This window comes from Papilio machaon, chromosome 17 (genome assembly GCF_912999745.1).
Source record: "Papilio machaon chromosome 17, ilPapMach1.1, whole genome shotgun sequence".
NCBI lineage: Eukaryota > Metazoa > Arthropoda > Insecta > Lepidoptera > Papilionidae > Papilio > Papilio machaon.
Window position 1 is genome coordinate 7,413,545 of NC_060002.1, and position 14,932 is coordinate 7,428,476.

General features: G+C 32.8%; 1 protein-coding gene across 2 annotated transcripts; it reads right to left on the minus strand.

Annotated features, from left to right (window-relative positions):
• Positions 1 to 5,964: 5,964 nt before the first annotated feature.
• LOC123721912 lies at positions 5,965 to 9,681 on the minus strand. Of its 2 annotated transcripts, none has more exons than XM_045682035.1 (3): positions 8,787 to 9,681; positions 8,264 to 8,362; positions 5,965 to 7,884 (listed from the first exon to the last, which is right to left on the minus strand). In XM_045682035.1, exon 3 carries the CDS (start codon positions 7,617 to 7,619, stop codon positions 6,003 to 6,005), a length of 1,617 nt encoding a protein of 538 aa, XP_045537991.1. In that variant the 5' UTR covers positions 7,620 to 7,884; positions 8,264 to 8,362; positions 8,787 to 9,681; the 3' UTR covers positions 5,965 to 6,002. The 2 variants fall into 2 exon arrangements, with proteins under 2 accessions (XP_045537991.1, XP_045537993.1); XM_045682037.1 differs by having other exon boundaries at positions 7,029 to 7,884.
• Between the last annotated feature and the right edge of the window lie 5,251 nt (positions 9,682 to 14,932).

Below are 14,932 nucleotides of genomic sequence, written 5' to 3' on the forward strand. Positions count from 1 at the left end.
CTATTAGTTTTTTGAAGAATTTAGCTTCATTATTTTTATCGGTTGCTGCAATATTAACATGATAGGATGAATTTAATTATATTTCTTTAAACTGCTCATCCGTATTGTTATCGGAAATAGGCAGTGCTAACAAGCGTAGGCTTCTTGTCATGAATAAATTACAAAAGTTTGCCGTCACCAGCGGTGGCGGATACAGAGGACTTTTGGAAGCACAGTGTACTCCGTCGAACATCATGTTTGATGGCTTTTCAATTTTCTTTAAAACCCTGCTCCACGTAAAATGATTTTCTTTTAACGGAATATCAATTTTGATCATGTTGGAAACATTTTTTTTAAATCATCATTTGCACGGTGACTAGATTGTATTTAAGAAAAAGTATTAGAAATTAATTTTTTGATGGAATTCCAAACTTGTTTATTGATTAATTTTTTCTTTCCTTTTGTTTTATGTATATACAAGAAAAAAATTAGCATTATTTTGCTGAATATTATTGAAAATGGTGAGAACTAAATAAACATCGTTTCACTGGTTTTATTATGTTTACTTTAAAATTAATCCTTAAATAACATCTATATATATAAAAGAAAGTTGTGTTAGTTACACCATTTATAACTCAAGAACGGCTGAATCGATTTGACTGAAAATTGGTGGGCAGGTAGCTTAGAACCAGGAAACGGACATAGGATAATTTTTACCCCGTTTTCTATTTTTTATTCCGCGCGGACGGAGTCGCGGGTAAAAGCTAGTTTGTTATATTTATAATCATACTCTAATACTTTATTATTCGTTTCTAAAACATTTTCAAAAACCAAAATTTTCTTAGAGGATCCTCTGATCTTTTAAGTGTCCTTGCAAAATACCGTAAGCCCGCAAACTAACAAAGTTGGGGTAACTTTCATCAACAAATTCTTTATACCCCCAAAGCAATTTGCAAGCGACGTTATTTCGTACACGCCGAGACAACGAGCGGCAATCCGAACCCTGATTAGCTATTACATGCTTTTTATCGACCTTAAGAAACTCAATCTACGATAGTTACGTCGAATCTTATTGAAATTTATGATGATAACGTTATAAAATGTTTAATAATATAGAGTTTCAGAGACTGTTATTATACTTTATAAAATACAAAATACGGTGATACAAAATATTTTGGTTAAAATGATTTTTCCTAAAATAGACATAAACATGATATCTATTATAGTAGTATATGATATAGTTTATTATGAAATGCTGTAGTGAAATCAATGTTATAGAAACTTCCTCGATAAAAATGCTTTTGTTTGGTTTTGATAGCTTTGTGAACGTCTAGGATATAGGCATAAATCCAATAGTCCACGTCTGGGACGGTTGAAATGGAACTGAGGAGGAATTCAAGGTCGTTAGTTCCCACAGTTAAACAAGTTAAAACAAAAACGAAGCATAGGTTTGGGAAACAATAATCACCAAGTACAGAGATATATAAATCTATTGAAGAATATTGTTGATATTGTTCATAGTACGAAGAGATTTTCTAATAATGTAATAAATGCTGGCATTCCTCAACAGTGTGGTTCTCGCGAAATTTCTTGCCGCGCACGGCCGCGTTGTGGAATGGTCTGTCCTCGGCGGTATTTCCAAACCAGTACGACTTAGGGTCCTTCAAGAAGCGAGCATATCTCTTTCTTAAAGGCCGGCAACGCATCTGCAATTCTCGTAGTGTTGCGGATGTCCATGCTTGTCGATGATCACTTCGGTGTTCGCGCCGCTCGTTTGCCCCCTTCTCATATAAAAAAAATGCATACTGAACCAATAATACTTATAATTGACTTGCCTTGTCTTGACTTGAAATGTTTTTTCTTTAGTTTCCAGTACAACATTCAGTAGACTACTGTAGTAGGGGAGAGTTAGAGAGAGAAAGTAAGGACAAGACTATACAAATTAATTTTGTTATTTTCTAGTACCAAAAATAAGATGACGAGATAAATTATTTTCCGAGCCATTAATACGTCGAGGTACCCGCATCGCATGCGGGCTTAACCGAGATGTTGAAAGATCCTGCGAAAACAATATAACGGTTGAGCGATTTTAATCCTTTAGGGGTTTTGTCTCACGGACCGTTAAAAGACGTTTTTGCCTGATTAATCTAATCCCTCGTCCGAATGTAATTGTTCGTTCGCCACGGCTGTCTACACGTCTTTAGGAAATGAACGTCTGTCCAGGGCTTAATAATAATTCATTGGCTCAGTTTTACGCTCGATTTATTTTCATTCGTGAACCATTTCTACCGAGCGGTATCAATTAATCAAGTTTAAATTAGTCTGGTTATTGTTTCTCTATAATTTAAAATGTGTGTAATTTGTAGATTACAGTTTCTTTTTAGATCTCAAATTTAGTATCTAAGAATTCGTCCACTGTCTATTTAAAATGTTAGTTCTAATCACCTAGTTTTTAAAGTGGAAAAATGTTCTCGTGTTAATTATTTTACAGGTTATTATTTCGCTATCGTTTAATTTTGTGAGTATTTCCTAAATGTTTTCGAAGTATGTTACCTTCTAAAGGTTGACTTCTACATAAAGCATGGACTACTTGAAATTCATTGTGGAATCCTCGGCAAATGTAATTACTCAACCGGACCCATAAACCCTTATAAAGCATTCCCAACATTAGCGTACAAATTCAATTGAATTTGCATAATTTATTGCGGACCTTGAAAAGCCGAGATGCAGCTCACGTGAAACGTTAGAGACTAGATTACTTCTTTGCGATATATCTGGCTTTAAACTTATTTTTGGATGAGGCTATATCTTATCGACGAGCGAACTTACCCTTCGATATTAAGACCTCAAAACGATACGTACCAGAAATTCAATGTTTCATATATTTTTAATAATTAGTTTGTCATCCACATCCACAAACTAGTCTACAACCAAACGTCGATTGATTATTGATATGCTTTAATAAAATAATTAATGGCATTTAAATCAAACCATTCTTTGATAGCCAATACATTATAATTTCAACTTAAATTAAATTATGTGTTAAATGGATTTTATGATGAGCAAAGATTCTTTAACTCTAGTAAACATTACATCTAAGGTATTTAAACTCAATTGTAGTGAATGCTGCGAGATAGTATTTTAACGTTGCAACTTGATACACAGGATCATGAGTCGTATTTAATTAAACAAACACCAATTCGTGTTTAGTAGTAATCCCCGAACTCAGCGGCAAGCGGATATTCCCAAAACTCATTAAAATCACCAAAGAACGCTATTACACTGGATGCACAACAACGTCCGCAAATCCCATCTGATATGCTGCTGGCTGCGGTTGCCCTGACCCAAGAAAATAGTTTGCTGTTGAATTATTTTAAGCTGCTGTTTATTTACTCACTAAAATAAATTTTATTTTATATATAACGTAGATATTGACAACAATACCAGAATGGAGCATCTCGCTCCAGAAAGTTCCACCGCTTTTCTACTATTTGAAGTGGTATTATTTTCCTACTCTGCTTTCATTTTTTTAAGAACCTAGACTTATTATAAGTATCATATTAATTCTAGGTAATATTTATGGCTTTCTTAGTCTGGTTTGTGAGTGTTTTATTGTATATTTGTATTAGTTTATCATTTATCAAACCGCTACCTTTTTAATCCTTTATTTCTTTTCTATTATTCATAAAAAGTTATATTATTTCAAAGTAAAGTTATATCTCTTACATTTAATTTAAACCGAAGTCCTTTTTATCAGAGCCATTGCTTAGATACGTTATTGTGTGTGCGTACTTGTATTTTTCTTATTCCCTCCGAGCACCGAATAATCTTCTAATCTCACATAAAGCGCCCTGCGACTCTGTGGCCTTTAATTACATCGTATTAACTCAGAGCAAAGAATTGTTGATATATATTTTAAGGAAAATATAAGACATAGTAAATACATATTTGAAATCAACAGTACAATAATTATATATTTACGTTATTATTGAAATATACCGCAAAGTTAAATTGTACCAGTTTAAACAGGAAAAGAACTATGTTAATGTTACTACTTACTTAGAATAATGTTCTTGATACTTTATCATGAATTTAGTTATTCAAAGTGGGAACGCTGCCAGTATCTTCTGAAACTTGCCTAAAGGTACTCCTTTTAATGGTATATATTAGTTTTTACACTATATTTTTTAGTTTCAGCTTATGGTTTTTAGTTTTAGCTTCTAGCGTAATTTATATTTGAGATTTCTAGATACTAGTTCTGAGTTCAGATATCCTTGTTTGTCTATATTTTCATATTACAATGTTATTTGATGTATAAGACGGTACCAGTAAACCAGGTCAATAGGCCATATCATGTCACATGCTTACATATAATTATATTCATGACGTTGATTTCATGAGCCAGATATAATTTGACATAGTATGTTTAATTTACATATATGTCATGTTAAGGTACGCGATATATGATGATCAATTTGATTGTGTTTAAAAAAAACTATTGGAACGAAGTTCCTTATCGCGCGATGTGAAAGGGGGCTAGACGGAAAAAATTCTTACGAAAAGTTGTCACGACACTTTTTGCTATAGTAACCATGGCAACGACGTGACAATATATAACGAAAATTCATAGAAATAAAATGTACTTCTTGTGAAGACTTAAGTTTTTTATTCATAGAATAAACATTGGTTCCTTCACTAGTTAATAGAAAGGAACTTCGTTCCATCCGGGTGTCCCTTGACACCTCTCAAGTTTTTTTATAATATGAAAATGGTGATGATGATGAATATTTTAACTATGACTACATTTTTTATACCACCCACTATTTTTAATGGTAAAAAGCAAAGTTTAATAAATACTATTTTTAAATTTAACTTAAAAAGTCTTTTAGTAAATTAAAAAATATCAGAGTATATGTATGAAGACGATAAGTGAAATGTAAAGCTATTGAAGTTATACGAATATTCGTTCATGACGGAAACTATAAGTGCTGTTAAAAAACCGTTAACTCATTGTAACTAATCAGTTCGATTCGAGAGTACTACCGTTAAATTATACCGCCCGGAACTAACCACGTTTATTATGAAGATTATTATACGTTGCGGTTTAGTAAATCTTTTTATGACATTGAAAAACCGAAGTTAAAATGAATATTTTGAATTAATTTGTTAACTAATTTTGCAAATAAACATACTTATATTTCAAACTAATAAAACCCTTGTAATAAAATTTTACTTTATGTTTAGTTAATCTTGCATCAAAATATATATGGGTTAATATAGGATGTGATAAACTATTACTCTGTGTTGGTTGGATGTGGTTATGTCGGATCTTGAGAAGAGAAACGCTGTTACTTGTTCGAAATTTTATTAGCGACTCGCCATCTTTTACAAAAGTAATAGATAATTGAATAGATCATAGATCAATGAATCGATAGTTCGTTTACATTATTGATCATAGAGTAAATATCGATTATAAACTAACATGCCCCCCACCAAAAAGGGCACAGGCCTTTTTAAGAAAATTAATGAAATTGAAATTAAACTGTATATAAACCAAAGAATGAATTAATAGCAAACTGTCAAAATTTTAAGTTGTAAACACACATGAATGAAAATCTTAAGTAATACAAATAGTGAAACAAATATGCAAGTATGAAAACAAATGTATGAAATTATCCTAGTATTTACAAAACATCCTAATTTTAAGTAATCATCCTTATAGTTAAATCGCTGTAATCAGTACAAATCAAAGTAAATGTAACAAACTTAGCATAAATCAAAATGAAAAGAAAAACAAAATAAATAAATCTCAAAACCAAAATAAAAACTTAAAACATAACTGTTGAAATCAATAACACAAACATAATCAATTAGTTTTAAGTGATTGCAAATTAAATATGTACACAATATAAAGAATACATTAATATGTAGTATTGAAAGTATGAATCAAGTAAACTTATTAGCTACAACAATTTATAAAGAAAAATGATATAACATATCTACTTAACAAGTTTTACAGTAAATTATGAATCAATGTTAATAGGTAAATGACACAATTTAAGCACATTTCTTTTAGTAACACTATCACCACACTTTACACTATACACTCTGGTTATCCCGTCTGGTCCAGGATGTTTGTTGAGTATGCGCCCCAGCATCCACTTCCCCGGAGGCATATTATCTTGTTTTATTAATACAATATCATTAATTGAAAATTCCTTTTTAATTTTCAACCATTTAGGTCTTTGTTGTAATCTTGTTAGATATTCTTGTTGCCATCGATGCCAAAAATCATTTAAAAGTTTCTGTGTATAAAGCCATCTAGTATGTAAATTAAAATTAATGTTAGTTAAATTAGGTGTAGGAACAATTTTAAGGGCTTCTCCAATTAAAAAATGTCCTGGTGTCAGCGGGTCCACATTATCTACATCACTGTCATCTATTGGTGTCAACGGCCGAGAATTGAGACAAGCTTCTACTTGACACAAAAGTGTGCTCATTTCTTCGAATGTTAAATTTGTTGTCAAAACCCTCTTCAAATGACCTTTCATTGATTTGACTCCAGCTTCCCAGAGTCCACCGAATGTTGGACTGTAGGGAGGAATGAAATGCCACTGAGTACCATCCATAGCCAAGGTGTTTGCAGTTTGTTTATGTAATGATTCTAAATTAGCTTCATCTAGGGACTCCTTTAGTTCTCTATTTGCAGCAATAAAAGTTCTACCCTGATCGCTCCACATCTGAGCACAATGCCCTCTGCGCGACACAAAACGTTTGAATGCTGCAATAAAAGCTTCTGAAGTTAAGTCGCTCACCAATTCTAGGTGTATAGCCTTTGTAGATAAACAAATAAATATAGCAATGTAAGCCTTGCTTGTGCGAATGCCCTTGCCCTTGGACATGAGGATGTTGAATGGTCCCGCGAAATCTACGCCGCTGTTGAGAAAAGGTCGTGATGGAGTTACTCGCTGACTCGGTAGATCACCCATGAGTTGACTTCTTGTTTTGGCTCGAAGTTTTGCACAAATTAAGCATTTAAAAATATGTGATTTAACAATGCTTTTTGCTCTTATAATCCAATATTTCGTTCTCAAATATGAAAGCATGAGTTGCAATCCACCATGTAAAGTTTTTCTGTGTGCATCAGCTACAATAAGTGCGGTAAGTTTAGACTTGGAGTCGAGTATAATTGGATGTTTACTGTCTTCACTTAAGTTTGCATGACGCAATCTTCCTCCAACTCTGATAACTCTTTCTTTGTCAAGAAAAGGGTTCAAAGTTTTAAGGTGACTGGTTGGTTTGACATATTCAAACATCATGATATTTCTTATGTCATCACTGAAATGTTCGCTCTGATCCTTTTTTATACAGATTAATAAAGCTTGATTTAATTCTTCTGTTGTAATTTCTAATTGTTTGAATCTTCTCAATGCTATCTCTCGACTATTTCCTTCCATGGATTTAGGATTGTCTGTTTTGAAAGGTAATTGTACAATGTATCTGCCATTGCTACTTCTTGATGTTGTATTCTGAAATAATTCTTCACAAATTTGTTCATCTTGCGTTAATTTCCTTTTAGAAGTTGTATCTATTTCCCATAGTGATTTTAACATATCATCTAGGTTTGTAATTTGATGCATAACTATAATATTTTCTTGGGTTGATTGTAAACTATCATCTATTGTTCCAAAAATTATATAACCTAATGTGGTGTTTTGAGCACATGGTGTTCCTGGTGGGCCTCTTATAACCTCACTCAGTATTATTTGTGAATATACATCTACTCCCAACAGTAGGTCTACAGATCTTGAAATGTTGAAACTTGGATCGGCTAACTCAAGTCCTTGTATGTGGGGCCAGTCGCTGTATTGCAATGTTGTGTTTGGTATTCTTGAAGTAAGTTGTCTGGAAATCACAAATGCCTTTATTTTGATGCTAAAATCTTTCATAAATCTGGAGCTTATTTCAATTTGGATTGATTCATTTATCCTTGACTTTACTGATCCCACCCCGATGATGTTTCCTTTTGTTGAATATCTCTTTGCCTTTAACAATTGAGCGGCTCGCTCGCTTATTAAACAACCTTGTGAACCTGGATCGATTAATGCTCTTAAAACAGTTGTGTATCCATCCTCGCTTTTAACAGCTACTATTGCCGTCCCTAATAAAACTGTTTTATTGTATGTTGTATGTGATTGTGAAGTCGCTACTGTATTAATTTGAATTGGTGTTTCTTCAACATTTGCATTTAAAACCGTAGGTTGAGAATGATTTGCAATGTTACCTTGGGTACTCGCTGTGGGTGAATGATGAAGAAGCGTGTGATGCCGTTTGTGACAAATCCTGCAAGTGCTAGATGATCGACAATATTTGACAGGATGTCCTGGAATTAAACAGTTGTAACAGATGTTATTCTGATTGATATATTCTCTTCTCTTTTGTAGATCCATTTTTCCAAAACTTTTGCAGTGACAAAGTGCATGATGTTCTTTACATAAAACACATGCTTTGAAATTTGTTGTAGTGTGAAATGCGTGAACTGTATTTTTCTCCTTTGTAGATGATTGTAATAATTCGAGCGTTCTAAATTTAATTTCTAGAAACTTTTTTAAAATTGAAAATGTAGGTAGATCTCCGGAAACTTCCTTGCTTACATGTTCTTCCCATCCCTTTTGTGACTCTAGATCTAATTTATTGGTAATTATATACACAATTAGAGGGTCCCATTGGTCTGTATTAATGTTTAAATTATTAAGGCTATGGAGGCATTGGTTAGTGGTATCAAGTAAAGCTTTTATATGACTCACCGATGGACTCTGCAACCTTTTCTGGTTAAATAATTTCCTTAAAATAGATGTTACAATAAGACGTTTATTGTTATATCGCTGCCTCAACACCTCCCAGGCTTGATCGTAGTTGTCCGCCGTTACTTGTATATGTTTAAGTAAATATTCTGCTTCCCCGCTGACACTCAATTTTAAATATTGTAGTTTTTGTACTTTACTAATTCCATCGTTCTTGTGAATGAGGGAGATAAAAAGGTCTTGGAATGTTGGCCAATCTTCATAATTACCGGCGAATGTGGGTACTTCTATATTTGGTAATTTTACCTGCTGCTTCATACTTAGTGGGCTGCCGATAGCTGGTATGCTGCTGCTTTGGAGATGTGCTGGCTGAAGAAAATCTTTCATAGCTGTTTTACCTTGAATGTAGGTCTCTTCGCAGTCGACGAATACTTCGTTCTTGAAATACTCCAATGATTTTTTTTGTTCTTTCGTTACTATCCTTATTAAGCTGTTATGATTATTTGTGAAGGCGACCCAGTATTCTTGTAAGATCGACATTTTGGTTTCAACATATCCTTCGGTCAGACGACTTTTTGGAGTCTTCTTGAAATTCTCGTAACTTCGGGTAATGTGTTGGCGTATGTCTTGGAGCACTGTTAATAATTGTTCTACGTTATCCATATTTTTTACCAATTTTCTAATTTTGAATAAAACGCTGAATATCCGGCTCGAAGGACCACTATGTTGGTTGGATGTGGTTATGTCGGATCTTGAGAAGAGAAACGCTGTTACTTGTTCGAAATTTTATTAGCGACTCGCCATCTTTTACAAAAGTAATAGATAATTGAATAGATCATAGATCAATGAATCGATAGTTCGTTTACATTATTGATCATAGAGTAAATATCGATTATAAACTAACACTCTGAAATCGGCCAACCACAGGTCACAACGTAATAAATGTGACGCGTACTAAAGTTCGCTTCATTAGCCGGACCCATTTCGATTTCCAAAGTAAAGGGTAATAAGGTCAGTAAATCGAACGTCGCGTGATTTTCCCGAGCGGCACGCACGCCTTGATTAATTTCCAACCTAAGGAAGTGTGTTACATGAATTTAGATTCCGACGCTCGAATTACTCGCCTAATACTTTTTGTTGGAATTTGACTTGTTACGTAACTTTTTTATTGTGTGAACTAAAACTTTTTTCGATATTTAAAAAGGTATTTTGATGAATTAAGTACTAATTACTTTTTAACATGTGTAAAATTCCACGTACAGATGTTCTATAACTGCATTATCAACGTTTGTTGAAATCTGTACTTCTTCAACATATAAAGACGTAGATAAAAGATATTAGTAAATCTCTTAATGGTCTGCAAATCTGTCATCTAATTTTATCAATCTTGTAAATGCAGATTTATTTAAATAATCTAGAACATTATTCTATGCCTGTCATAGTTTTTCCAGTCGATTAGTTAGTCTCTGACCTCGTTTATGAGTTCTATTAAATCTATTCATGTGTACCATCTTATACAAGATTTCTTCTTAACTCTTAGCAAAAAGCTCAGTAAAAATCTAAAATTAAACAAAAGATATTCCAAATTTTTGAACTCATATACTCGTAGAATATACTTTAATCTGCCCTTGAATTTCATTTTTCCAAAACAAAAAATACGTTGTTAAAGTAGACATAGAAAATGAAAGTTTGTTTGTGTGTGTCTCAATTTCACGAATGCATGGGTACTGTAGCCTGCCGTGAACTTTACCTCAGCTGTTGTATTGACTGGACGTCGGAATTATTTACAAAGGTCAGTTACGGCATCAACTGTTTTATTCAATTCGAAGTTAACGAATAGTTCTTGTTTATTTTGATGTTTTGATGCTCTATTGTTGTTATATCTTTCTGTTACAAAAGACAAACGTTAACAATTTATATTTCTAGTTTTCGATGTACCATAAATTCATATAAACATGTAATCTGATTAAGACCGTGAAATACTGCAACAAGCTTCCTTTTAAGACGCTATGGAGAACGAGAAGTATTTGAAAGAATATATGAAAAAAAATCTCAAAGCGGACAAATTCGCTGAAGAGAGATTAATTTAAGCTAAAAGAAAATTCAATCACCTAGTTCCGAATGTAACCATTACAGTACATAAAAAGTAACATAGATATAGGAACATTGATTAATTTCTGCGGTAGTCTTTCACAGTTGTGATTTGTCTAGCAGAATTGTGCCGGGAACTTGGTCGTAACTCAGGCCATTTGTCAAGGGCTCCGCAACCTCGTTAGTTATTGATATAATGGATTTAGGTAGCGAACACCCTCCCTGTTGTCTTTGTACGAGTTATTGAAACATTCACAAAACTTTAACCGCCTTGTACTAAGTTTCGATGTAATCTTAAGGAAATTTTCTTTATTTACAAAACAGCTCTTGCCTTATTTATGGAGTTTTATTGAACAATGTTATACTCGAAATAGAGAATAGAGTATTTGGTTATCGTAAGATGTTAAGATGTTAAAGTTTTTAAAAAAAACCGTACAGTTTATAAAAAAGTTACTGTTTTAATTTTATAAATGTTATTTTTCTTCCATAAATGAAAATTCATTTTTAATTTAAATTTCAAAATCTTATTTTGAATGCTTAAAATTTTTCAAACCAATCGGTGATCAGAATCGATGGCTAGAAATTAACAAGTTCAGTGAGGTGGACGCTGCTTGGAAACTAAATTAAAACTTGTTACCATTTTGTTCGATGTAGAAATATGAACTTTACTACAAGTAACTAGGGCTTAATATTACTTAACATCTTACAATGTATCACAGCACTGTTTCATTAAAACAGAAACTCTTGTTTCCGTAAAGTAATAATCGCCTGAACTCGGTCCCGTAAGCGGATACGCTGGCTCTCATTAAAATAGAGGAAGAGCGGTTTTACAAACGCTGCGGGATGTTAAACATTGTCTGATAACTATTGCAACGTTTGGCATTTCAATGTACTTTCTTAAAACTCTCTTTTTTATTTTTATTTTTACAAGAAAGGAGCAAACGAGGTGTTCATCGAGAAAATAAAATTGTACAACACATTGTAAAGCTTGTATTTTCGTAATATAGTGTATATTTTTTAATAATTACTAGGGTATATACATAAAAATATTAAACCATTTAACCAAAAGACCAACAGAATAAAACACTACAATAACACGTTAGTAACTGTGCGGGATATTTTTTTAAAGCTACATAGCTGCGGCGTCAATTCTTTACTTTTATTCCCAGTATCTGATAGTCCACAAAGAGACAGAAGCGCTGTGGATGAATCTGGCTTTAACAAACACTGACATGGAATTCACTTTTTTTGACGTTTTTCGTTGTGCTTGTGCAATACGGACTGAAAAATTCGTTTCGTCGACACGACTACTACATATTTAGGTCGCACAAAGGCTTTTTTAATTTATAAATGAGCTCTTCTTTCTAATTTAAATACATGTTTGATTGGTGTTAATTTAGAATTCCATCTTTGTAGCAAGTCGGGCTTCCTAACTTTAAATAAATTATTGCACACTCTTGAATAGCGCGGTGACTTGAAAAGGTAAATATTAAAAATGAACATAAGATTTTCTTTTTTTTTTTTTTGTTATGTAATTAATATCCATTAGTTTTATTTCGTCCATATAGTAGGTATTTAAAAATATTATCGTCATCTTCAACAGGATCTGGGATCGCACCGATCAAGAAAGATGGAAATACTAAGGTCGATTTTACAGTAGTGACAGTAATTTCTATGTTGTATACTGAATATTTGGTTTGTTTTGTTACTTAGTTACGTAAAATCAAATAAATAGAGCCTTATTTATTGAGCCTTTGATAGCGTCTTGTCCGTTGGAACTTACATAACAAAGCGTCGGCAATTTCTAAAGATTTATGCATACAAAATTTCCCTATCTTACTCGATTACAATCTGACATGATCGTTTATTCGACCATTATTTATATAATAAAATGAAAATAAGGAGTAATTCAGATTTTTTCAATGCGATTAGAATTTTTAAAGAGTAAAGAGATTATGTAGAAGAATATAAAGAGAAATAAATAAAAATTAAAAATAAACATGATTTAGGGCGCAACCATTCTATATGAGAGAGTGACAGATTATATACTTACTTCAAGGATTGTAAGTTATAAGGGTAACTTAAGTACACATACTTCTAATTTACATTGAGACAGATTAGATAAAATAAGACATTAGAAGTAAAACTAAACTTGTGACATTGTTTGCATTTATACATCTAAAGCAAAGGTCTAAAAAGGGATAAAAGTGTATATTGTAGCATCTCAGAAAAATTTGAGTGCTGTTAAAATAATTAAAAGTTGCATAGTGCAGTTGTTAGTCACAATTTAAACCTATGTTAGTAAAACGGAATTAGTCAAACTAAGTTAGCGCACGTTTTTGTAATGCGTCCGTAGCTGTTGTTCTCGCCTGCTTTTTTATTAGACGACACGAAATTCTTTACAAAGGTCATCACGTTCTCGTGAGCTGTTTTATTTATTTCAGCGTTAAAGCAATTTCGTGGTTAGACAAAGTGTATTTTTATTTGTTCTTTTTTTAACTTGGACTGTATTCTCTGCACGAAAGTTACATTTAAGTTATTAATTCTTACCACAATGGTGACTTTTAATATATGTTATTGAGCGTTACTTAAATTCCCAAATTATGTAGTGTTGCTTTTTTCCATTCTCATAATATATTTTCATTACTTTTAGAAGTTAATTTATCTTATATCTTTTAAGACTTTGTATAGTTAACACTAATGTTTGTAATGAGTCGTCCCAGAACTCGGATTGACTAAACTTGTGCCGTAATGAAATTTGATTTTAACCACATTCAGCGATATCTTATTGATATTTATATATTTCTCTGCAACAATCGTTCAATAATTTAACAATATAATATCTCCATATAAATTTTATTGATACGTTTACAGAAATAATATCCAACGACCGTCCCTAATTGATTTACCGGCCTGCAGGAGGTCGAATTTCTTCCGCCCAGCGGACCGTTTGATTGCTCTTATCTCATCACGTACCCTGTATGTCTTATTGTGAAAATATTGCCATGAAAATACAGGCTTAACATTTTTTTACCGCAATTTAAGTTTATATTAAGCCGAATAATTTTATTTTTTCAACTTAGACTCCACCTATGGGTTTTCAAAAATTCGTTTTGCATTTCACAGCGTAATTATTAAGTAAGGTTACAACTATTATATGTCATTATTTAATTGCAATATTAAAGCCTAGTATTTTTAATTTAATCATCATTAAATTTCCATATACACCAGCATTATATTAATTTTAATTGTGAAACAAAAGAAGTAGGAAGTAATTACGCAAACCAAATGTACCGTTGATACAGAGACCATGATAATCTACTTGTATAATACCAGCCTAAAATGGAATTTACAATTCTATATCACTATTCTCGGTAATCGAGTAATATTGAAAACCATTTAATTTAAGCAAGCCTTAATTACGAGATTTGATTAATTTTCCAAACCCTTTATTGTTTATTCTGAACTTACTTCCTGTGTCGATAACAATTTTCGCTTCAATTTGTTAGTTTGGGAAATACTTCCGGATTTTGAGTATACGAAAATATGAAATACAAAATCTCCTGGTAACACTTTCCGTAGGTACTATGGCCATAATTTCAAGTGTCAAACATCATCAGCTGTCCCCACGTCCCCACTGAGGGGCTCGGAGCTTACCCTAAGTTGAAGGTGAAAAGGCCATAGTCATCCCTAGCCATAGTCATGCTGGTCTAGTGCACATATATATCACACATATCTTTGTTTTTTTAATCTTCGCAAATATGTGCAGGTTGCATCACGATGTACAAATGTAAAACGAAAATCACATTGGTACATGCACCCCTGAGCCACCTACGCTCTGTCACAGTGTCACTTCACCCTTCTTAATAATGTCTTTCACGCTACTCATCCATCATTGCTTAAGCCTGCCTACCGTTCATCGTGAATCCACATTTACATCTGAAGTTCTCTTTCTCAAAAGAGATTCTTCTGAAATGAACTGTGTCGTTAAAGCAATATATTTAGTCAGTTCACTAATATAACACGTATTGTATGACTGAGTACCAATTACCGGGCCG